Source organism: Micromys minutus (assembly GCF_963924665.1).
Source record: "Micromys minutus genome assembly, chromosome: 10".
NCBI classification, from domain to species: domain Eukaryota; kingdom Metazoa; phylum Chordata; class Mammalia; order Rodentia; family Muridae; genus Micromys; species Micromys minutus.
The window spans coordinates 22211029-22235285 of NC_137979.1; the positions used below are offsets into that span (position 1 = coordinate 22211029).

Here is a 24257-nt window from a genome sequence, read left to right on the forward strand (position 1 = left end):
CAAAGTCACTGGTTTCTCTCCTGTGCACATGCTTACTCTCACTGTCTTTCTCACATTCCTCTTCTTCTCGCACATCCTTAATTACTCATATCTAAATAAAGATGTGAAAGACTATCCCGCTTTCCCAGAACATTTACCTCTCCCTCCAAACGTTTGCCCGGACTGAGAAAGGTGTATGATCCTGGTGGGCCTTGAGTTGTTGGATAACCCTGTTAGATTCGGCCCTGTGGTAGCTGCAGACACCCCCAATAAGAGTGGTTTAAATTTGTAATCTGGTGTGGAGTGGAACTGAAGGGTAGATTTCAAAGTTGCATTTGCACAGTGCTCACACTTAAGCGCTCAGCTGTTAATGCTTGAAACGGTTTTGAAGAAGCCGATGACTTTATGGGAGATCAAAAATTCTTTCTCCCAGGATGCACCTACCCTTGTAGAGACTTGATGTGCCCAGGGCAGGGGGGGGGATATCCGGGGGAGCCCCCACCTGCTCAAAGGAGAAGGGGAGGGGATTGGGGAAGGATTGTGGGAGGGGGTAACTGGGAGCAGGGCAGTGAGTGGGATGTAAAGTGTGTAAGTAATAAATACATTTTCCTCTTCCAAGCTGTCCATTGGTTGTTCTGCCACTGCCTTTATAGCCTCCAATCCACCCCCTTTGTGTGGGCCTTCTAGATTACAGAAGAGGTGAGGAAAACAGGCTCCTTGTTTTCATTCAGGCAGGGAGGCAGGCGCTCCTGCTCCAGCCTCTGAAATGGTAGCAGACACATAGACTTCCGGGGTGAGTTGCCCAGCTTGTTTATCTTAGAGCTCAAGTTCCCAATCTCTTCCTGCGCATCCCCTGGTGCTTTGCTCCTCTGGTCTCTTCTGTATCATATTTCCTCTAAGTCTATCCATCTTCTGTGCATCTTCTGGTCCTCACAGGGAAGGTTGGACTGCAGGAGGGGTGGGGTGTGTCCCATCCTCCAGCCTCACAGCTGGCTGACCATGACTTGTCCAGTCTGCCCACACCCTGTGGCAGCTTCACCTCCCGGCCCAGTTCCCATGGGGCAGGGAGAGGTGAGGCACTGACAGTGGTGACATGGCCTCTTACTGCTGGGCTTGAAGCACACGTGAGACCAGTCCTTCTCTTGTGTCTGCTTGGCCTTTTTATTAGTTTTTTAATGTTTCTTTCCTAAGGAATTCCTCCAGATTTTATGATTCCAGATCTTTCTACTATACTAGCAGCTTCTCTGGATTTAGTAATGAACCGTTTCAGATGAGGATTTCTGTATTAGGAGACCCCTGGGTCAGCAAACAGGCTGGTGTAGCATCTTATCCTTTCCTGAAGTTGCCTCCCAAGCCATCTCACCCTTTACCGTGTGTCACTTGTAACTAGACCGCAGACCACGTTTTACAGTCTCCAAAAGAAAGAAAATCATATGTGATTTTGTCTTGTTTGACAAGGTCTCACATAGCCCAGGCTGACCTTGAACCCATATAGCCAGTGATGGGCTCGAACTCACGGTCTTCCTGCTGGAACTGCAGGAGTATGCCACCATACCCAATGCATACATAGAGGTTTACTGTCCATCTGTTGCCCCCACCCTCCCTGGCCCCCTTTTGGGTAGGAGCTAACTGTGTAGACAAAGCTAGCCTTGAACTTAGACTGTTGTTGCTCACTTCTACCTCCTCAGTGCTGGGATTGTAGATATACACCTCCATACTTGGCCGTATGGGGAAATGCTAACGTATGTGAGGGATGAGGTGGTAAATGCTTAGTCACAGAAGCACTAGTAAGAGGACGGGAACAGCAGCAGCGCCTGACTGTATGTGCTCACTGTACAGCAAAGTAGTTTTGCATATGCCACAGATTCAGAGCTGAAGGGAAGACATTGCTGTTTCATTCAGGAACAAGTCTGGCTAGCCCTCATTCTGTGTATAGCACCTAAGTGCTGTCTTCATCCTGTCCTTAAATGGCTCCTGTTCTACTGAGGAGGATGGAACGTAATCTTGTGTAAGGTAGAATAGCAATGTGTTGTCCAGCTTGTTTGGTTCTAAGAGCTTACTCAGGTTAGGTCACATAAAGGGGTGGTTGATTCTGGAAGCAGCCACGTTCCTTTGTCTTAAATCCTGCCTCTACTACTTAATGGGCTTCCAGCCTTGAACAAGTTACATACCTCATGTTGTGTGACAAAACTTTACTTACCCCAGATCGGGACTCCATAACAGTCCAAAGTACAGATACCACCAAAGTCCAAGGTGGTGAACCAATGAGTTTTATTGGAACAGAAGTGACTCAAGGACAGCTGCATCACTAAGGTCCACCCCAGCATGAATGACAGCACAAAACCTGAGAAGCTCAAGCACACTGTACAGCCTGCAGGCTGCTCAGCAAGTTGGAGAGTGTCCTTTACAAGTGACTCCGTGGGTCCAGCCCTCTTTCAGACAGCTAGCTTTCTGTTTTCTGATTCTTCCAGGCAGCCTCACAGTCTTCTTGGCAGCTTGGCTCAGTTTGTCTTTGAGGGACTCTCAGCTTTTATTGCTTACTCTGGCAGGGAGGGGCCTCATGAATCTGGTCAGTTTCGGGGGACTTCCTAAAGTTATTTTGAGTTGTTTATCTTCCTGTTTAAGGAGTTACACAACACCTTTGTTGTGGCTTTTTTAATCTACTGGGAAAGACCAAAGACTTAGATTCAATTTAAATTTAAATTAGATGAATTTATTCTTACTGCTAACAGGATAACAACCTTAGGGCCAAACAGCATGCTGAGCTATAGGAAGGGTTTCTAAAGCTGGACATCAGAAGTGGACATGGCAGCTATCTACAGAATCCACAGCTGGGCAAGAAAATGGTTTTGCTCCCTCCCTTTCTCTTCCCTGCTGTACAGTCATAAAAAGACCATGCCATCCTCTAGCCAGCACAGGGAAATTATGTGTAAATTATTACCCAGCTCTGAACTCTCTAGCCGAAGTGTTACCAATGACCAGGCTAGAGCAGTTTGTTTCTGGGTATACAATAGCACAGTGCCATCAGGTTAGGATTGGCTGTCACATCCCCATACCTTCACAATCCAGATTATCCGTGAAAATACTACAACTGTCTACCATGTGGATGTATCTGAGGATTAAATTGGTTGCCATGTGTAAAACAGAACAGTGCCTGTCTGTTAATATTGGGTCTTTTGTTTATAGCAAAAGTTTGCTTCCTTACTCTGACTGGCTTTGAACTTGAGATCCTCCTGCCTCAGACTCCCAAGGGTTGGGATTGCAAACACAGACTGCCTTGGGAGGTCAGTGTTTTTTACTTCAGGTCATGAACCTTGTTGAAATCTTGCTGAGCACCAGAACTGTAGCGTATATGGCTCCATGGACCAGGAATGGTGCTGGACTTTGGGAAACAGCACAGAGCGGATGGCTGCAGTCTAACACTCCTGCAGCTCTCAGCCCTGTCCTGTCTCCATGTCTGCTTTGCTGTCCATGCACTCCATTCACTGACAGCTCCTGCTTTCCTTTACCTGAGCGATAATCCTGACTCCATTTTCTGTCATCTTCTCCCTTGGTTGGAATGCATAGGGGTAAGTTTGTCCTAGCTGGCATTTCCCCTCAGTCTTGGACTGGCATTGTCTAGTCAGGAACCCAGTTCCTCCGGTCTCACAGTCCCTTAAAAGACAGGAGCTGTGAACCAGGCAGGCCTTGGACTTAGATTCTGAGGTTGACTATTGGCTTCATCCCTTTCTGGTTGTGAGTGACTCTGGGCGTGGCATTTACTCATTCTACCCTTCCTTCCCTGTGAGGTGGTGAGAATTGTACCTCCCTCCAAGCCTTCTTAGGAGATTATAATTCTACAGTTCTTGACCAAAAACAAAGCAAATGCTTTAACATTATTTCTAGTGTGGCCTCAATTACAGCTTGGTGGCCAAGCATTTATACTGCTTTTCTAGAAGACCCAAGTTCCTAGCACCCAAGTCACGTGGATCACAACTACCTGTAAGCCTAGCTCTAGGAGGATTTAATGCCTCTAGCCTCTGTTGGACCCTCTGGAGTTGGAGTTACCCGTGTAGGTATTAGGAACCAAACCAGGTACCTCTACTAAGCCATCTCTGCCCCCTCTAAATTGCCTAACTTTAAATCACCTGAGTTATTATTTTTTGTTTGGTTGGTTGTTTTTTCTGAGACAGTGTAGTAGTCATGTAGTCAAGAAACTACAGTTTCTCATATAGTCAAGTCTGGTTTTTATCTGAGGATGGCCTTAAACTTGTGATCCTCCTGCCTCCACCTCCCAAGTGCTGGGATGATAGGTATGTGCCACCGTGTTTTCTGTGTTTGACTTGGGACTTGTGTTGATCAGAAACACTCTTGGGTCACTCAGTAGTGGAGTAGTATTCTTCAAGTGTAAATCATAATTGATTGAGCATCATGGTAGGCAGTCTTAGGGTAATTGTTAACATTTTTGTTTGTAGGTTTTGTTTTTGTTTTGTTGTTTTTTGTTTGTTTTTGAGACAGGGTTTCTCTGCATAGCCCTGGCTTGCTCTCTCTCCCTCTCTTCCTCTCTCCCTCTCTCCCTCTCCCTCTCTCTCACTCTTCCTCTCCCTCTTTCCCTCTCTCCCTCTGCTCACCTCTGCCTTAAAGCCTAGCTAGGGCTTTTATTTTTAGTAAGTTCTTTCTGAGATATAATTCATGTGCCATAAAATCTAACCTTTGAAAGTATCTTGCCTGGGTGTAATAAGTTCAAGGCCAGCCTGAGCTACATGTAAACACCTGTCTCAAAAAGTAAGTTGGTCATTTTAGAGTGGCTTTTGGTCTATTCGAGATTTATAATCATCGGCCCCTCTATTTTCAGAACACTTTCATTAGCCCTAAATAAAACTGTTCTCATTAGCAGTCACTGTCCACAGTCACTTTCTATCTCTGGATTTGCCTATTATAATGACCATATAATGGAGACATAAACTGTGTGACCTTCTGTCATTGGCCTCTTTCACAAACATATCTTTTTTTTTTCTTTTCTTTTTAGCAGGGTTTCAAACGGTAGCTCAGTTTACCTTACATATAACCCTCTTGCCTCAGTTTCCCAAGTGAACGTTACAGTCATGAGCTGACGAATATGGCTCATTAACATATGTCTCAAGATTTGTCTAGCTGCAAATATTCCATTCCATTGTTCTCAATAATGTCTCATTATTTTATTACGTGGATATAATAGAATTATCGATTGACATTTGGTTAGTTCTGCTTTTGGGCTATTATGAACAGTGCTGCTGTGGACATTCATATGCTTTTCAGGCATCTTGAGTGTGCATAGTAGTGAGTTCTGCCTAACATTTGCACAGTTATTTCAGCTGCTTTTTTTTTTTTAATTAAAAAAGACAGGGTCTCACTGTGTAACACTGAGCTCATAGAGATCTTCTTACCTCTACCTCCCCAGTGCTGAAATTAAAGGTATATGTGAATCCCTGGGAATGGGAGTTGACCACCTGTGAATAGTAGGTAAATCCTGGATCTTATGTATTGGCCATGTAACTCCTGAGCTAGGGTAAGCTTCTTGAGGGCCCAAAGATCCCCAGAAGGCCTGATGCTGGGCAGAGGTCCTGTGCACAGACAGTAATATGTACCACTGTGTCACTATGCTTGGCTTCACTTGTCTTTCAAAGTGGTGAGCCATTTCACACTCCTACCTGCAATATGAGTGTTCCAGTTTCTTTCTAGCTAGCCTTTATCAATGCCTGTTGACAGGGCTTTGATTACAGCCATTCTGATGAGTATGAACTGGTGTCTTGTGTTTTTTATTGGCTTTCCCTAATGAGGAATGATGCTAAGCATTTCCTACATGTTTATTGGCTACTGCACATATTTTTAAAGAAACATCTCTTCAGATCCTTTGCTTATTTTCAATCTAATGAAAATGTTTATTTTTTTTTTTTTGCCTGGTTTAGACTGTCCTTGCTCTCAGTCTTACAGGAACAGTAAGCACTGCCTGGTGTATATGACTGGTGTATGCATGCATCCGTATTAACATATAATACATTTATTTTGCATTTATCTTAGTTACTGTTCTATTGCTGTGATGAAACACCACGCCAAAGCAAAGTGAAAGGAACTGTTTGAATTGAGACTTCCCTACAGTCAGTACATAGCATCACGATGGGGAACATGGTACAGGTAGAGACAGAGACAGATGGGGTCTGGCCTGGGCTTTTGAAGCCCACTTCCAGTAACAGCTCCTTCAGCAAGGCCACTTCCTCTAATCCTTCTCAGTCTACCAACTGAGAAACAGGAATTCAAACACGAGACTATGGGAGCCATTTGCATTCAGATACCACGAATGTAGTATGTGTGTGTTTGTGTGTGTGTGCATATGCCACCATGTGGGTGTCAGAGGAAAAACCGAGGGACTGAGTTCCCCCTCTGTGTGGATCTAGGAATTGAATGCAGGTCATCAGTCTTGCTGGCAAGACAAGTGTGTCTTTACCTACTGAGGCATATAACAAGCTTCAGGAATAATGTTTTTTTAATGCTTAATTCTTTGGGAATTTCCTACAGTGTATTTTGGTCATATTCACCACTGCCTCCAACTCCTCTCTGATCCACCCCCCATCTCTCTACTTCTATGTGTTCTTTTTTTAATGAGTGTTTTACGGGTATATATGTATACCAGCTGCTTGCCTGGTGCCCTGGGAGGTAAGAAGAGGGCACCAGATCCCCTGGGGCTGGACTTATAGTTGTGAGCCAGTATATGGGTGCTGGGAATTGAATCCATACCCTTTTGAAACAGGGTCTTTCTATGTAGCCCTAGGTGTTCTAGAACTTGCTGTATGTCCTCTTTTTTTAAAAAAAATTATTTTATTTTATTTTTTAAGAAAACAAAACAGCCAAAATTTGTCAATTAAAATTTTTTCAAAGTCTAATCTGTGCCCTTCAAGTAAGGCCATGCCCTTAAAGAAAATTGATTTTCCCTTTTTTTGCCAGTAGCACCTTGGCTGGGGGGGTGGGAAAAGCATCATGCCCACAACGCCCCCTATACCAGGCCTTTTTTTTTTTTTTTTTTTTTTTTTGGCTTTAGCCTATGTAGGGCTTGTGCATGCTGTCAGCAGTTAAGGTGAGTTCATTTGTATAACCATGCTGATGTATCTAGAAACCACAGTTTCCTTGTCATGGCCCCCCTCGCCCTCAATGATCCTTGAATTTTGGTTGGGGGTGTATGTGGTGTTTGAGTGCTCCGCAGTCTAATATCCGATCACTCTCTACAAGTTGACCAGTTGTTGGTCTCTGTGTTAATTGGGCTGAGAGAGTCACTGATCTATGGAAGTAACCATAGGTCACTAGGAGTCGGTGTTGGAGTCTGTGGATGGTTGTGCGTGTGTTCATGGGAAACATTAACATCACAGCTGTTATCTGTATCTCGCCACCTCACTTTGTGAGACAGTCACTTCCTAAACGTGGGACTCACTTGTTGGCTAGACTGGATAGCCACCAAGAATACCACTCCCCAGGTTTAAAAAAAAAAATCTGTCTGTCTATCTATCCATCCATCCATCCATCCATCCATCCATCTATATCCATCTATATCCATCCATCCATCTATATCCATCCATTCATCTATATCCATCCATCAGTCCATCCATCCATCCATCTATATCAATCCATCCATCCATCCATCCATCTATCTATCTATCTATCTATTTATTTTGTGGGTACTAAATAGCTAATTTATTATTATGCAGCAAATACTGAACCATTTCTCTAGGCGTCTCATGCCATTTTGAGACATGTAGCAGAACAGATTTAAGCTTATCTCTGACTAGCTTACATATAAATGAGACTCAGACTGTGGTTATTTTAGTTGGCCTTGACAGCACAGGTGGGTAACCCCTAATCTACTTTACCAGCTGCTGACCTGGCTGTTTCCCCAAAAGTGTTCCCAAATACTTGCTGTTTCTCCTGGCCATGTGCTCGTGGTACATCACTTCCTGTGGCACTTTCTCTTCTCTCCTCCTCCTTATTCCTCCTTCTCTGCTCTCCACCCCCAACCAAGTAACTGAAATCCCATCTAGTTAATTTGAGAATTCACTGGTAGGCCTTCAGGTACAGAGTTTAGCATTACAGTACATAGCAACAGACCAAACCTCCTAAAGACAGGGTCATTTATTGTGTTCCAGTTAGCTCCAAACTCACTATGTAGCTATGATAACCTTGAACTTAAGATCTTCCTGGCACCACTACTAGGTGCTTGGATGGCAGGTGTGTATCACTGTACTGTGTGTGTGCAGTGCTGGGGGTCATACCTGGTGTGCTCTTTACCAACTGGACTACACTTCTGCTTAGCTTTTTACTTGCTACTTTATCTGGGGATATATATTACTCAGGCTAGTTTCTGACTCATCTTCCTGCCATGGTCTCCCAGGTAGCTGAGGCTAGAGATGTATACGCCATTTGTAGGTCCACACTCTTAACAGGAGACAACTTCCACAGCTCCTTCACTGTCAAGGCCACTGAGTATTGCTGAACTTTCTTATCTTCCTTTCTATTGTTTTTTCAAAGGGGGGTGTGTGTGTGTGTGTGTGTGTGTGTGTGTGTGTGTGTGTGTGTGTGTATCTGTGTGGGTGTGGTGTGTTTTACATGTTCCACTTGCAGGTGCAGATAGGAACCCTCAGAGGCCAGAAGAAGGACATTGGACCCCACCTGGAACTGGAGTTTAAAATGGTTGTGAGCCACCATATGGGTGCTGGGACCTGAACTCAACTCAGTTCTAGGAGCAGCTAGTATTCTTAACTCTCTTAGTGAGCCATCTCCCGAGTCCCTCATCTTTTAAGAAAGTATGCATTTACTATTTGTGTATGAGTATGGTGTGCGTTGTGAAGGTCAGAGGACAAGTTTGTGAAGACGGTCTTTTTCCATGTCTATGTGGGCAAAAGGCACATCTTTTCCTGCTTAGCCATCTTGACTTCAGCAGATCTCAGGATTTACCCCTTCCCCAGGTCTTTAGTGTCCTTTCCTCCTCAGACTACAGCGCTGCTTACATGGCACCAGCTCAGGCCGCCTGAGGGTTTTAGGAGCACTGCAGCCCCCATAGAGTCTCCTGACCTTTGAAGAGGGTCGCTAAGGACAGAGAGATCTGAAGGCTTACATGTGTTGTGTAACCAGTGTACACACTGAACCTAAGTTCTTGGGTACCTGAGTACTCTGAACCATTTGGTATGCAGGGAGAGGATTGGGCACCATTGGGTTTTGCCACTACTACAAAGCAAAGAACCATAGTTTACTTACTTAGAAATAAAAATTTACATATGCCTGAACCGGGAATATCACTCAAGAGGTGAAACATCTACCTGACAAATACCAGAGACACCGTAGCCACAACAGCAAAGCCTGACAGATCTATACACACACAAAATGTCACTTAAACTCAATTCTTTTTATCTCCCCTTTTGTCTTTTTCCCATCCACGGGCATGAGAGATCTGCCTACTCTGAGAAACTTGTCTGACCCATGGCCTTTTCTAGGTGTCATCTGATTTCCTTCTTCCGCTCTCAGGCTGTTACTGGGAGGGTGCTCCCCTAGCCCTGACTTCCTCAACCCTCCCATTTCCTCCAGCCCCCACTCTTGGCTTTCCGCTCCCACAAGTGCAGCTCCCTTGAAGCTTCTCACTGGTCATTTAGAGGCTAAGGCCATTGGGGTCTCTGCAGTGTTTTGACTGCTCTGTCTTGCCACTTTGTCCTTCATGGTCACTCATCCTCTGGTGTCTGTCCTGAGTTCCTCAGAGCAGCCTTGGCTTCTTTTGTCCTACTTTTCTATGCTCTTTCTCTTTATACTTTGTCACCAGCTTTCACTCCCAAGTGTCTCTGTTTTGCACTGCTTGACAGACGTGTGCTCCCACGCTTCCTGACTTCTCAAACTTAGCGTCTTCACCACACACTGCTCCTCAGCAGGGCATGCTGGCTCTTTATTCCTTTTCTTATCTGTGGTTGGAAACTTACCCAGCCTCCAAAACTCTGAAGTTTTGTCTTCTTTTGAGTCAGTTGAACATTCTGAATTAGAGTTGTGGTAAATTGAGCTTAAGATGGCATATTACTCTAGCCTTTAGCAAGCCATCTTACTCAGAAAAATCATGCCCATCTGTCTTTTTTCCTGTCTCCCTTGGCTGAAAGAATTAAAGTTGGATTCAAGAAAAGACCTCTCTAAAGTCAGTATTAGAAGACTAAGGATGGATGAGCTCATTTTTTTCAGGAAGATCCTCAAGGGACTGTGTTCTCATTGGCCCTCCACATCTAGAGCTACAGCTAGACAATATGACTTCATGTTCCTTGTAGCTCTTAGGTTCAGGCAGACTTTATTTGCCTCCATCCCCAACTGATGGCAACAGTGCTCCCTTCTTTTGAGTTCTATTGTTTTTTAGACTTGTTAAAGATTTTTTTTTTTTTTTTTTACAGATTGGTCTTGTGAGATTCCTTCAGTACAACTGGGTGTTTTTATCTTCAGAAATCCTATATTGGCTCACTATTGGAGTTCTGGGTTACATACAGTTAGGATGTTTAGCACAGAAACATCAGGAAAAGCTGCTTGCCATCAAGCGCGATGACCCGAGTTCTGCTACAAGTTGTCCCCCCTCCACACGCTCTCTGTGGTGAGTCAGTTACTCTGACTTACTCAGCAGTGAGCAAGAGATCCTGTGTCAAACCAGGCGGACAACGAGCACTGATGCTCCTTGTCACACACGCACTCTTTTCTTGTCACCAGCGAAAGTAAAATGATCTATAATCAAGGGTGGGAGGAGGCTCCTTCACGGCTGCGAGGTTCTCTTGGGGAGGATGGGGTACAGGCTTCATGCTGCTGAGTGCCAGGTCCATTGGGATGCTGGACAGATTTGGAAAACAAGGAGAATTCAGCCACTTCCTCCAGGGAGTTTCCCAGCAAATAAATATGTAATCACAATGCCTTGTGATCTCTGCTGTGAGGGAACCAGGGCATATTTTTGCCTTCCACTTCCTCTCTGAGAAAATGGACAAAGTGCACTACACATTTCCTAAAAAAAAAAAAAAAACTGGGTGGGGGGGGTCTCGTGGTCTTTGTGCCCAGACCCTGTCCCTGTAGATTTCTTCAGCACAACAGGATGTTTTAATTTTCAGAAATCGTATATGGCTCTTAAAATCAGGGAGGGGAACGTTTAGGTTCTATACCGTTAGGATGTTCAGCACTGAAACTTGACGTTGCCTGGAGAGCTGACAGAACATGGGTGTCCTTGGTCTCTGCAGGAATCAGGCCAGACCTGCTCTCTGCAGAATGGTGCCAGGGGCCAGTCTCTTCAGCTTGCAGCCACACTCTCAGTTTGGGGTGGGAAACAGTCCTGCATGGAAGGTTTGGGTGGTGGCCTTAGGGTAGGGTGGCAGATGTGCCTGTGAGACCAGGCTGCCTGCTGTGAGGCAGCAGGAGGAGGGGATCTTTAGAAGCTTTGTTTGCCCTATGGGCTTTCTCCTGGCACTGCGTGGCTCGGAAAAGGAGGAAGGGCAGAGTTCAGTCCAGCAATGACAGGCCCTTTCTCTCTCCTTTAGTGGAGGATCCTTCACATGTCCCAAACACTTCATGTCTTACCAGAGACCCTTATTTTAAGAGGACTAGGGAGGGGAGACCAAAGGATGGTGCCTTCTGTCCCCTGGCTCTTCTCTTTCCCCCACGCCCATTTAAAAATTTTTATTTTATGTATGTTGTTTTGCCTGCATGTATATCTGTTTTAAGGTGAGGGCATTGGAGGGTATCTGAAACTAGAGTTACAGACAGTTGTGAGCTGCCATGCAGGTGCTGGGAATTGGAACCAGGCCTCCTCTCTGCCTTTAAATCAATAGCAATAATACTAAACTCTTATTGGCACACACTGCCAGCCTGGGTGTTGGTGTGTTGTGGGCATTACCTCACTGAAAGTTTAGTCCAGCCCAGGGTATGACCTTGGGCACTCTCACTTGCAGTGAGCAACACAGATACACAGATAGATCAGTGAGTTACAAATCAAGAGCGTGTCTTTGAAAAGTCACCTAGGCTCAGACTTCCATGTTCCCTCCTGACTCTAGAATAGAATTAACTCTGAACTATCCAGGGAAAACCCATCTAACTTTCAGGGCTCTCTATAATCCCTTAAGTGATAGTATTCTCTGTCCCTTGTATCCTGCATGACACCTTCTTCCCTCCAGCATCACAGCCCTTGCTGAAGTGATGACATCTTGCTCTTTCTTCTCCCTCCTCCCAGGACCCTGCAGGAATCTTTGAGCTGGTGGAGGTGGTTGGCAATGGAACCTATGGACAGGTGTACAAGGTGAGCAGGGACAAAAAATACAACCTTCAAACCTGTGGGCCACTCTAGAGGGATGGAGGAAGGTGAGTCCCAGGTCTGGCAATCTGAGGAAAGCTACAGGAGATGACAGAGGCTGGGGATCCCTCAGAGAAGGAGGAAAGCACAAACCACAGAAAATGGCAACAGAAAGAAGGGGGAGGAAGACATCTCTGAGTGTAGAAGTACTTGGGGGAGGGGGCTGGAGAGATGGCTCAGTGGTTAGGAGCACTGACTGCTCTTCTAGAGGTCCTGAGTTCAACTCCCAGCAACCACATGGTGACTCAACCATCTGTAATGGGATCTGATGCCCAATTCTGGTGTGTCTAAAGTCTGCAGTGTACTCATATAATAAAAAAAATAAAATCTTAAGAAAAAAAAAAAAGAAGTACTTTGGGGTGTGGCAGGAACCAGTCTGCAGCTGGTGGTTGTGGATAGGAAGCAGGAAGAGCACGTGGAGACATAGGTGTCAGGGCTCACCTGGAAATTCACAGATTATGTCAGAATTGTGGGTTGGCACCTACAGAGCTTACAAGGAGACTTGGGGTTGATGGGACCTCACTGGTGGAGAGGAAGTGGCTTTGTTGACCTCCTACATCAGGGAACCAGCAGAACCCAATCCTGCTTTTGAGCTGCTTCTCCTCCCCACAGAAGTGGCATTTCCTCTGCCTCCAATTAGTTTTTTTCAGCTTGGCCAGCTTAGCCCTCTCAAGTAGCCAGGCCTCCGCCTCTACATAAAGTGGCCACAGCGGTGAGGGGGATTAGGATTAGGTGGATGCTGCCCCCAGGAACATTTTGTCTGCTTCCTCATCTTAGGACAGCTCTTGACGTCTTTGCAGATGCCCCTGCCTGTTTGGGTCTCCTGGTCACTGGGACTACTAGCCTTTCACCTACCCCTTTCCCTTCATAAGCATGAGCTGCGGGGAACAGACAGTACACAGCTCTTGCTGAGTCCTGTCCATCCACATGGCTGTGCTTCTCTGTGTATGAGTTTGTGGAGGCTGTGGAAGACAAGACTCAGGAACAATTCTCAGGAAGCGTGGGACTTTCCAGAAGAGAGAACCAGATCCCATTACTGATTGTTGTGAGCCACCATGTGGGTGCTAGGAATTGAACTCAGGACCTCCGGAGAGCAGTCAGTGCTCTTAGCTGCTGAGCCACCTCTCCAGCCCCCCATTGGTGGTTCTTAACAAAGGATCTCAGGAGGGTAGGAGGGTGGGGTAGGAATTGAGGCAGAGAGGCTGTGGCACAGCACACATACTAGTGAGATGTGGCACACGTCAGCCGGCTCCTTTGTTTGCCTAAACTCAGCAGTGTGGCTATAATTTCTCTGATAACATAAAACACCTTGGATATAAGATTGATCCAGGGAAAGGACTCCTGTCTAGAGTGGCTGAGCCAGAAAAGCACCAGACATTTTACTTTACGTAGATGAAGAAAAGAATTAGCTCCTTTCTAGCCTTCATCAGGAGAAGTTTCCTTACTCTAACTTTCAGTCTGGTGAAAATCCCCACCAGGGAGGAAGGAACTTTACAGTGCATCTGTCCTGCACCTCAGGTGTTGTATAAGGGAGCCTTCATCTTTGTGGAACTTTATCTTTTTTGCTTAGAAGTGTCTGAGCAGTTCTACCGAGCTATGATGGCTCAGGAGGCTCCCCGTCTGCCTTCTTTGTAAAGAGAGGCATCTAGCCACATGAAGGACATATTCTAAGATAGAAAAACACTGAGAGACATGGCTTTTCCCAAAATCAATTCCTCTTCCTTATTTTACTAAGTGAGCATATACCCAGAACCCTCTACACCCTCCATACTGAACTGTCTTGCAGGGGCGGCATGTCAAGACTGGGCAGCTGGCTGCCATTAAGGTCATGGATGTCACAGAGGTAGGAAATGGAGCTGGGAAGGATGGGGCTGGCGTCAAAAAAGGGTCTGTAGGAGCTCAGGTCTCAACTCCCTGTTTGCCTAGGATGAGGAGGAAGAAATCAAACAGGAAATCAACATGTTAAAGAAGTATTCTCACCATAGAAATATTGCCACCTACTATGGGGCCTTTATCAAGAAGAGCCCTCCTGGGAACGATGACCAGCTCTGGGTAAGAAGTGTCCTTCCTGCCCCTCCTCATGTGGACAAGGCAACATCTGTTGTATCTGTTTTGACAGCCTTGCCTTCATTGTGGATCTAAAGGAACCTCATGACTCACGGAACTCTTCATTTAGTCTTGTATACCCAGTGTCTTGTCCTCTTGTGTGTCTAGTGATCCTAGTGTTTGGCTCCTCCATCCCCCAGTTTAGTCTAGCTAGACAGCAAGCACTTCTTAATCAGTAAGTAATTAGAATCTTGGCCATGGTCAGAAGACAGCGATGAGGGTGGGGGAAGCTTAGTCTATAAGTTCTTGTGCCTTTGAGTACAATATTGGGAAAGCCATAGAATCAAAGTATCTGTGGGAAGCAACAGGCTTCCTGGCAGCACATAGCTCTTCTGGATGATGGTTTGAACCAAAGCCTACCCAGATACCTCCTGACCCAGAAAATACCTAAGAGCCATTCTCTCCCTAGCTTGGACATTAGTGCCACTGAGTTTCCAGCTTCACCCTTTGTGGTACTGGACCCATACTTGAGGGAAGAGCGGTTAGGGGCATCATTGTGACTATTGGGACCCCATGCCAGGTCTCACCCCCTGTAAGCACACTAGATTTTATATATTCAGTAAGCATCTTCTGAATAACCTGCAAAGATGAGCACGAGACATGGTTGCAGCCTCAGTGGTCCCAAGGATTTTTGGGGGACACATATCACACACCAAATTGTGTATAGTGGAAGACCACTAAGGACTGGGAGCTCGGCGATAGTAGGCAAACGCTCCCTTGTTAACTATGGGGTACTGGGCCACTACTCCACCCACTGTGTTCTGTTGTCCCAGTGGTGGAACACATGGCAATTACTTTAATTACATAGCAAATATACCAGTCCCAACCAGCCTCTTACTAAGTTAGATGTCAACTTTAGTGAAAACAGTTGGAAGAAATTGCTTCTGAGTTCTCTCCAGCAACACACTGAGTGGGACCCCACGAGCTTCCCTAGCAATCTCAGCCCCATCTTATTTGAGTCAAAGGTGTTGAGCTATTTCTGAAAAGGTCCAAATAGTGAGTGCTTTAGTCACATGGTCACATTTGCTGTTATCACTACTCACTCTGCCCACACCCTGAAAGCAATAGAGAGCACGTAAACAGCCAGGGCTAACCTAGCAGAGCGGCTCACACCTAGTCCCAGCACTCTCGTGTAAGGCTCTGGGAAGACCCCCACTCAAACAGACCTGAAAATGAGTGTGTGCATCTCAAACTTATATTTAGGTTATTAACATTTCCTATTCTCGTTTGTCACAAACATTATTCTTTGGGGTTTCCCCCTAATCATTAAACATAGTGGACACAGGCAGAGGAGATAGATCAGTTGCCTTCAAGTGTGGGAACATGAGCTTGGATCCTAAGAACACATAAATAGCTGATCTTGGCAGTAGATGTTTGTACCTAGTGATGGTGAGACTGGGACCAGCTAGTGTAGCCTGTTTGCTAGAGGGCCCCCCCCCCCCGTTGCTCACACACATATTATCCATTGATTCGGGCTGAGTGTAGCTCACTGGTAGATGCTCACCCAGTACCTTGAATGCAATCCCTAACACCCCAAGTATACACAAAAGTTAACTTACAGAAGCCGGATGGTGCTGGCACATGCCTTTAGTTCCAGCACTCGAAAGGCAGAGGCAGATGTATCTCTTGAGTTCAGGGCCACCCTTGTCTATTTGTGAGTTCCAGCTAGAGCTACATGGTGAGACCCTATTTCAAAACAAAACCAAAAAGCTTTTAAAAAGCAAAACCCACAAACAAAACAACATTCTTTGGCACCTGTCCTTGCCAGCCTCTGCTCTTGAGCAGTAGTTCTGAGTCAGTTTGGGAGTCTGGGACAGTGTGATTAAAGCACTGGACACTTGAAGGAAACTGATAGCCTGTATCATTGCTGACAGTGGCAGATTCTTCATACTGCCAGTTCTTTTCCAAGAGCGTGCCTCCTCTGTGACCTTAGGGAAGTCCTAAGGCTTCTGAGGGATCATCTAGCCCCTGCTACCTGACTCACACAGTCTGGTTCCCAGGCCTCTGGTCCTTCAGGAGTCTGGTTGGGGGCAAGTCAGAGCCTTGACTGACAGATATTTTTCTTCCCAATTGTTACTTTGGACCCGGGACCATAGCTGGTGATGGAGTTCTGCGGTGCTGGTTCAGTGACTGACCTGGTAAAGAACACAAAAGGGAACGCACTGAAAGAGGATTGCATTGCTTACATCTGCAGGGAGATTCTCAGGGTGAGCTCGGAGCCCCTTCCCACCCTTTCTCCCACCACTGCTCTGATGCATTCTCCACGCACCCACACACACCCAGGACGGCTCTGCCTATACTCGGGATATGTCTGTACCTCAGTCTCACGCTGTCTGAACTAATAGCTGACCTCCTCTCCGTCTCTTTACACCTTCTGCTCTTTCCCACCCACTCCAACACTACAGCTGATTTCCCGCTTTTGTCCCAGGGTCTTGCCCATCTCCATGCCCACAAGGTGATCCACCGAGATATCAAGGGACAAAATGTGCTGCTGACAGAGAATGCTGAAGTCAAGCTAGGTACTGTGGTCCTCCTGAGGCTTCGTCACTGTCAAGACAGAACAAGGTCCCTTTCCTCAGATGTCTGGCTTAGTCCTGTTGTGTGTGTGCTGAGGAACCCTATTCCCTGTCCTCATCAGCCTCCTGCTGAAAATCTTGAGAGCTTTATGCCTGCTACCCCACAAAAGGCTCTGACACAAAAGGATGTGTCAGCATCCTTCTGTGGGAGATAGGGTTTTAAGTTCTTTCCTCCCTGGATGCTGTCCTTTGAGCCCCAAGATCCAGGAAGATTGGGTCAGGTTCTTCAAGACCTTAAAGAGTAGGAGAAAATGTGCAGTTTTGTGGTCTGGACCTCATGTTTCAGACCAGGTGCATGAGAATACGGGGTGGGATGGAGCAGAACACCGGGGACTTTTCCTGCTGACCCCTTTCTCACGTTTACAGTGGATTTTGGGGTGAGTGCTCAGCTGGACCGCACTGTGGGCAGGCGGAACACTTTCATTGGGACCCCGTACTGGATGGCTCCAGAAGTCATTGCCTGTGACGAGAACCCTGATGCCACCTATGACTACAGGGTATGACGAGGGGAGTGGGAGCACTGTGAGAGCCCCGCGGCTCCGGGGTAAGAAGGACCTAGGGGGGACAGATCGGTAAAAGTTTGGGGGCATAAACCAGGTGAGGGAAGTGGCATGTGAGCAATGAATAGAGAAACTTTATGGCATGTAGCCAGACCTGGGTAGCTAAAAACTGGAGGACCACAGCTTGAAGCCCTCCAGGACTTTCTAGCAATATCCTATTACAAATGAACTAAACTAAAAACCTAACATTTTACAACAGGAAATGTTTATATTGAAAGGTGGAATGATTTGTAGGAAGGGAATTTGGTAGGTTTGTATGGGATGCTAGTATGTAATGCTGTCAGGAAGATGTGCGGGGTCCTGGGTGAAGGAAGCTACTATGCAGTACTGTCAGGAACATTTATACCTGTCCCTTCTTTCCCTTCTTTTAGAGTGACATTTGGTCTCTAGGAATCACAGCCATTGAAATGGCAGAGGGAGCCCCCCGTAAGTGCTGAGTTTGCCTCGGGTAGGATGGGACAGAAGGGATGGCAAAGGAGTGGCTGCAGGGAGGAGGAGGGCTTCAGAGGTCATGTGTAAAGGAGGGATTCTAAATATGGCAAAGATTGATGGTGTCTCTCCTGTGTCCCAGCTCTGTGTGACATGCACCCTATGCGGGCTCTCTTCCTCATCCCTCGGAACCCTCCCCCCAGGCTCAAGTCAAAGAAATGGTATGTCTTTGAGTGTTTTCAGTCTGGCAAGGAAGGTTTCTAGGTAGGGCTGCCCTCATCTTAATACTTCCTGTGTCTAGGCTTTGGTGTACACTGTGGAAGAGGTGTGGGGACTGCAGGTAGCAACTGGGATTGGGCTTTGGAGAAGCCGGAAGAGAAAAGACAGTTTAGAGATGAGTGGTCCACCATCTTCTTCCTATGACTTCCCCTTCCAAAGGGGACCTCCCAGTGTGAGCCACCACTGTTTCTAGGTCTAAGAAATTCACTGACTTCATTGACACGTGTCTCATCAAGACTTACCTGAGCCGCCCACCAACTGAACAGTTACTCAAATTTCCCTTCATCCGAGACCAGCCCACAGAGCGGCAGGTCCGCATCCAACTCAAGGACCACATTGACCGTTCCCGGAAGAAGCGGGGTGAGAAAGGTCAGTGGATGGGTGGGAAGCAGAGGATTTGGGTGATGCCGCTGCCCTGTCCCCTTTCTAGCCATGAGGTCTTTGGGCTTGCCTTTGCACCCTCTCTTACTCTGGTCTCCCTGCCCAAGAAATCCTTTCCCAAACTTGCAGCTCCAGGGTTGGGCTGTGCACATAGACATTCCCAGCTGAGGTCTCCCTGCCCAGGGTGGAGGCTGGGATTGTGTCCAGTGGGAAAGCATCTATGGTCTCCTTTGCAGAGGAGACAGAGTATGAGTACAGTGGCAGTGAGGAGGAAGACGACAGCCATGGAGAGGAAGGCGAGCCAAGGTGGGTTTGGCAAGTAGAGCTGGGAGGTCGGGGTCTGTATTATCTGGAGGAACAACAGTGATCCTTAGCTTTGGGGGTTCTCAGGTAATGGCACATAGTGACAGAAGCTAACCCTAAACTGAGTCTCTAGGCTGGTGAGTTGGCTCAACAAGTAAAGGCACCTGCCCAAGCTTGGTGACTGGAGTCTAGTTTCCAGGACCCACATGTTGAGAGGAGAGAATTCTTCCAAGGTGTCCTGACCTCCACTGGCATGCTGTGATGTACTTAGACATGCACACACGTATCACTTAGAAATGTGCAGGCACACACAATAACAGGACAAAGAGTGAAGTAGATGAGTCATGATGAGGAGGGTGTCTTAGGGCTGACAAAGGTACAGTCTAGAATCTTTAAAACAGCACCAGACTCTGGGCAGACGCCAAGGGTGATGATGCTTATCTAATCCTTGCACTTGGGGGCCTGAAACAGGAGGAGAGCAAGTTCCAGACCAGTCTGGGCTACATAATTCAGGCCCTGTCTCAAAACAGAAGACAGAGTTCCTGCCCCATTTGGGATTGGCCATTGGCAGGAGGGCTGGTATGGTTGGAGGTGTCCACTTGGCACGCTGCCCAGGGATGAGGACCACCAGCATGCTCTGACCTCGGTATGCGTTTGTGCCACTCATCCAGCTCCATCATGAATGTGCCTGGGGAGTCCACACTCCGCCGAGAGTTCCTCAGACTCCAGCAGGAAAATAAGAGCAACTCTGAGGCTTTAAAGCAGCAACAGCAGCTACAGCAGCAGCAGCAGCGGGACCCTGAGGCACACATTAAACACCTGCTGCACCAGCGGCAGCGTCGCATAGAGGAGCAGAAGGAGGAGCGGCGACGTGTGGAGGAGGTGGGTCCCCATCCTGTGCGTTAAGAAGACACTGGCTGCCGACCAGGGCGAGAGGAAGAGCAGAATGAGACAGACTTGCCTAGCTCTTATCAGACCCCACTGCTGTTAGAGGCTCAGTCTCCATGTCCTGGCTCCCTCCCTGGCCCTGTTTGGATGCTTGTGCCATTGGCATCCTGTCAGAGCAGAGCCCTTCTGGAAAGCAACAGCTGTCACTGTTGAGAACGCTTATACTTCCACTCTGGGCTTCTCCAGCTCCAGAGGCCTCCGTCTGGGCTGGCTGCAGGTCTGCGTACGTATGTTGGTGCAGCTGATCTGCTCCAAACAGAAAGGCTGAGAAAACCTGCTGTACTCCTGATAATTTTGATTTTTTTTCTTATAAAGTATAGCCTTCCTATTTTGGCCTAATTAAAAGGTTGGTAGAGGGAATTCATTTTTAATTGAAGAGAATCTTGTGTTTAAGTATAGTTTTCTATTTGTTATATTACTCACTAAAATAACACAGCTAGGTCTGGTAGCTTTCTCCTGTACTCTTAGCATTTGGGAGGTAGAGGCAGGAAGATGAAAAATTCCAGACAAGCCTAGTCTCAAGACCAAAGGAAAAAAACCACAAAACAACCAAAAAGCTGTGAGTGTGGCTCAGTTGATTAAGGGTTTGCTAACATTCCTAAACCCCTGATTTCTGTGCACTGTATAAAACTGATTGCAGTAGTACATACTTGTAATCCCAGCACTCTGAAAGAGGAGGGTAGAAGATGAGATGTTCTAGTCAGCCTCAGCTACTTAGCAAGTTTGTGCTCAATCTGATGAGTTTAAGGGAAAAAAAAAAAAGGTTGGGGACTAGGAATACAGCATAGTGGTTGAGTCTGTCTTTTCTTTTTTATTAGATACTCTGTATTTACACTTGAAATGTTATCCCTTTACCCTATCTTGCTCCATCCCCCTCCCCCTCAGGTAGAGTTTAACTGTACTTATTGTTGGTACATAATGGAGAATGAGAAATCTGGACTTTGTGGGGGGTTTTGTTTGTTTGTTTGTTTGTTTTTTCCAAAATCTATAACTAAGCAATAAAAACCTGTCTAGGAGGCAGTGGCTCCGGCATCTACACTATCTTCTGCTCCTTGGAGTAAGTTCTGTTCTCTCTGAATTAGAAGGAATTTGCAAGAAAGTTTGACTTTGGAAAGCTAAGCTGTTGTAATAGAAGTGGTAGGATTTGAAAGAGGCCTGGCCAGCAGCCTCACCATGGAAGAGTTCTTCTGTGTGTGTGCGGGTCCAGACACTTGGTCTTGACTATTTTGTTGTTTCTGTTGTTTGGAATGTCTTGTGCTTTCTAGGTTACTGATATGTGAAGGTGGTGTCATAAATCCAAAGGTTGCTTTTCCGTGCATGGGCACTTGGTGCCCCCTGTTGGCCAAAGGTTGACACTGACATCCATCTCAGTGTTAAAGGCACAAAGGCTTGGGATGCAAGTATCAGAACATGTTAGCATGTTTGCATCTTAGACTTTCAGCCGCTACGATAATGCACCATGATCAAAAGCAACTTGGAGAAACATGGCTCACAGACTTGCTCCTCATAGCTTGCTTGTCCTGTTTTCTTATAGCACCCTGGACTACCAGTCCAGGGTGGGACAGCCCACAGTGGGCGAGCCGCTCCCATGTCAATCTTCCGTCAAGAAAATGCACCACTAATCTCATGGGGGCATTTTCTCAATTAAGGTTCCCTCCTCTAAAATCACTCTGGCTTGTGTCAAGTTGACATAAAACTAGCAAGTGCAGTGGAAAGAAAAAAAATATTGTATTGTTCAGCCCACTCAAAGGGCAGCAGTTTCTGTCTAGCCCCATGTACTCAAACTTTTCAAACTGAGTGCTGGCACAGAGCTAGGGATGTGTGCTTGGAAACGTTGAAGCCTTCTCTCCACCATCTCTAAGCTGCCCTCCTCTCCATGGAGGGAACCCTCCCAAGGCTGTGCTATACTAGCGTCCGTTAGATCTGATCCCAAGATGTACCCCACTCCCCACAGCAACAGCGGCGAGAGCGAGAACAGCGAAAGCTGCAGGAGAAGGAGCAACAGCGGCGGTTGGAAGACATGCAAGCCCTGCGGCGAGAGGAAGAGAGGCGGCAAGCAGAGCGGGAACAGGTATTGGCGCCAGTGCACACACATACACCCGCCTCCACACCCGCCCTGCCCCGCCCTGCTCCTGCCGCCTGCCTTCCTGCGCCCGGTGCCCTGTCCCTTTGGCTCCCCTGCCCCTAGATTCCTATCTTTTCTAGCTTCACTCTTTCTCTGTTTTCTCCTGCCCTTCAACCCCACCCTGCCCCCTGCCCTCTTGTCTCTGTGCCTTCATTCCCCATCTCTGCCCATCCCTGTCTCCTCCCGGGGGCACTGTCCTTCATGTTCCCACCTGATCCCTCTTCATCCCCTGTGTCCTCTTACTCCCATCTGTGCCACATTGCCCCCTGTCCCCTTCATCCTCACCCTGCTGATCCCTTCCTTCCTTCGCCGCTGCTGCCACCCTCCTGCCGCCTCCCTCCCTCCCTCCCTCCCGCCCCGCCCCGCCCCCCCAGGAATATATCCGTCACAGGCTAGAGGAGGAGCAGCGACAGCTCGAGATCCTTCAGCAACAGCTGCTCCAGGAACAGGCCTTGCTGCTGGTAACGGCCCTCAGTGTCCTCGGGGAACGCCATCCTGAGCCATCCTGAGCTGCTCCCACACTGGGATGGGAACACATCAGGGAAAGGGGCTTCCCAAGACCAGGGAAGCGGCTCCTGTCTAGGCAGTAGAGGAAAGGCAAGGCATGCCTGCTCTAACTTACATGGCCACACTCTGCTGAGCCCTCTCTCCCTACCGTTGGGCCCAGGAATACAAGAGGAAGCAGCTGGAGGAGCAGCGGCAGTCGGAGCGGCTCCAGAGACAGCTGCAGCAGGAACATGCCTACCTCAAGTCCCTGCAGCAGCAGCAACAGCAGCAGCAGCTCCAGAAGCAGCAGCAGCAACAGATCCTGCCTGGAGACAGGAAGCCCCTGTATCATTATGGCCGGGGCATTAATCCTGCTGACAAGCCAGCATGGGCCCGAGAGGTATGCTGCCTCCCCGTCTCTTAAAACCCCATCCTACCAGTCTCTGTGCTCCAGGGCTGAAGGTTGTGAGGACTGGTTGCTCCATAGTAACGGGCACTGAGGAGGGGAAGGAGCGGAGGCTGTGGGGCTGGAGTCTGGAGGAAGTGAGGATCTGAACGTTGAGACTGGGAAGCAGCCACTGACCTGCTGACACCTCGCTCGAATTGCAGGTGGAAGAGAGAGCACGGATGAACAAACAGCAGAACTCTCCTTTGGCCAAGACGAAGCCAAGCAGCGTAGGGCCAGAGCCCCCCATCTCCCAGGCCTCTCCTAGTCCCCCAGGACCTCTCTCTCAAACTCCTCCTATGCAGAGGCCTGTGGAGCCTCAGGAAGGACCACATAAGGTGAGTCCAAATCCCACTTGCATTCACTGCTGTCTTTTGTGCACACAGAGCACATCCCCTGCACACTACTTCTCTGGCTTTGGGATCCCCTTAGCTTTTGATAGGACAGGGAACTTCTCAGCCCAGACCCCAATTTGCAGGATGTGCCACAAAACAAGTGGCCCACTCTTTCTGGTCTCTCCCTGCAGAGCCTGGTGGCACACCGGGTCCCACTGAAGCCATATGCAGCACCTGTACCCCGATCCCAGTCCCTGCAGGACCAACCCACTCGAAACCTGGCTGCCTTCCCAGCCTCCCAGGACCCCGACCCTGCTGCTGTCCCCACACCCACTGCCACACCCAGTGCCCGAGGAGCTGTCATCCGCCAGAATTCAGACCCCACCTCGGAAGGGCCTGGGCCTAGCCCAAACCCTCCATCCTGGGTCCGACCTGATAATGAAGCTCCACCCAAGGTGAGTATAAGCCTAAAAACAAGAGTATGGGAGTTCAGAGTGGGAGGAAGAAAGCAAGGCAGCCACAGAGACACCGTGTGCAAGGGGCAGCGTCCAGAGGGTAGAATGACAGAAGTAACTAGAGAAATGTGAAATGGCCAGGAATCTGAGGGCTACCCTTATCCCACAGTGGCCATTAGCTTCATAGCCTGGACATAGTAACTTATCTGAACTGGTTTGTTTCTTGGTGAATACTAAAGACTACATTCCTCAGATTGACAGTGGAATCGAGTGTGGGCCATGTCTGCACAGCCTGACAGAGCTTGTCAACTGCTCTTTCTCCTCAGGTTCCTCAGAGGACCTCGTCAATTGCCACTGCCCTTAACACCAGTGGGGCCGGAGGGTCCCGGCCAGCTCAGGCTGTCCGCGCCAGGTACACACCACTAGGGTGGGGTCATGTGGCAGCCTAGGGAGTAAGAGATATAGGGACTTTGCCAGGTTATCTGCATAGGGGTGGGGCAA

The 24257-nt window shown here is 47.7% G+C and overlaps 1 protein-coding gene across 8 annotated transcripts in view; it reads left to right on the plus strand.

Moving 5' to 3' along the window:
- Window positions 1–24257, plus strand: part of MINK1 (misshapen like kinase 1) — a 50929-nt gene that overhangs the window by 21215 nt on the left and 5457 nt on the right. For 4 of the 8 annotated variants that reach the window (XM_080922337.1, XM_080922339.1, XM_080922340.1 and 1 more), the window contains exons 2-17: window positions 12209–12274; window positions 14115–14171; window positions 14255–14380; window positions 16531–16641; window positions 16863–16953; window positions 17377–17507; window positions 17942–17996; window positions 18142–18220; window positions 18472–18647; window positions 18896–18965; window positions 19634–19844; window positions 21865–21981; window positions 22703–22921; window positions 23131–23304; window positions 23493–23756; window positions 24083–24168. In XM_080922337.1, the coding sequence (XP_080778463.1) occupies window positions 12209–12274; window positions 14115–14171; window positions 14255–14380; window positions 16531–16641; window positions 16863–16953; window positions 17377–17507; window positions 17942–17996; window positions 18142–18220; window positions 18472–18647; window positions 18896–18965; window positions 19634–19844; window positions 21865–21981; window positions 22703–22921; window positions 23131–23304; window positions 23493–23756; window positions 24083–24168 (2033 nt within the window). Of the gene's footprint in view, window positions 1–12208; window positions 12275–14114; window positions 14172–14254; window positions 14381–16530; window positions 16642–16862; window positions 16954–17376; window positions 17508–17941; window positions 17997–18141; window positions 18221–18471; window positions 18648–18895; window positions 18966–19633; window positions 19845–21864; window positions 21982–22409; window positions 22497–22702; window positions 22922–23130; window positions 23305–23492; window positions 23757–24082; window positions 24169–24257 lie in introns of all 8 variants that reach the window. The other 4 variants (XM_080922334.1, XM_080922336.1, XM_080922338.1 and 1 more) reach the window with 2 other exon arrangements.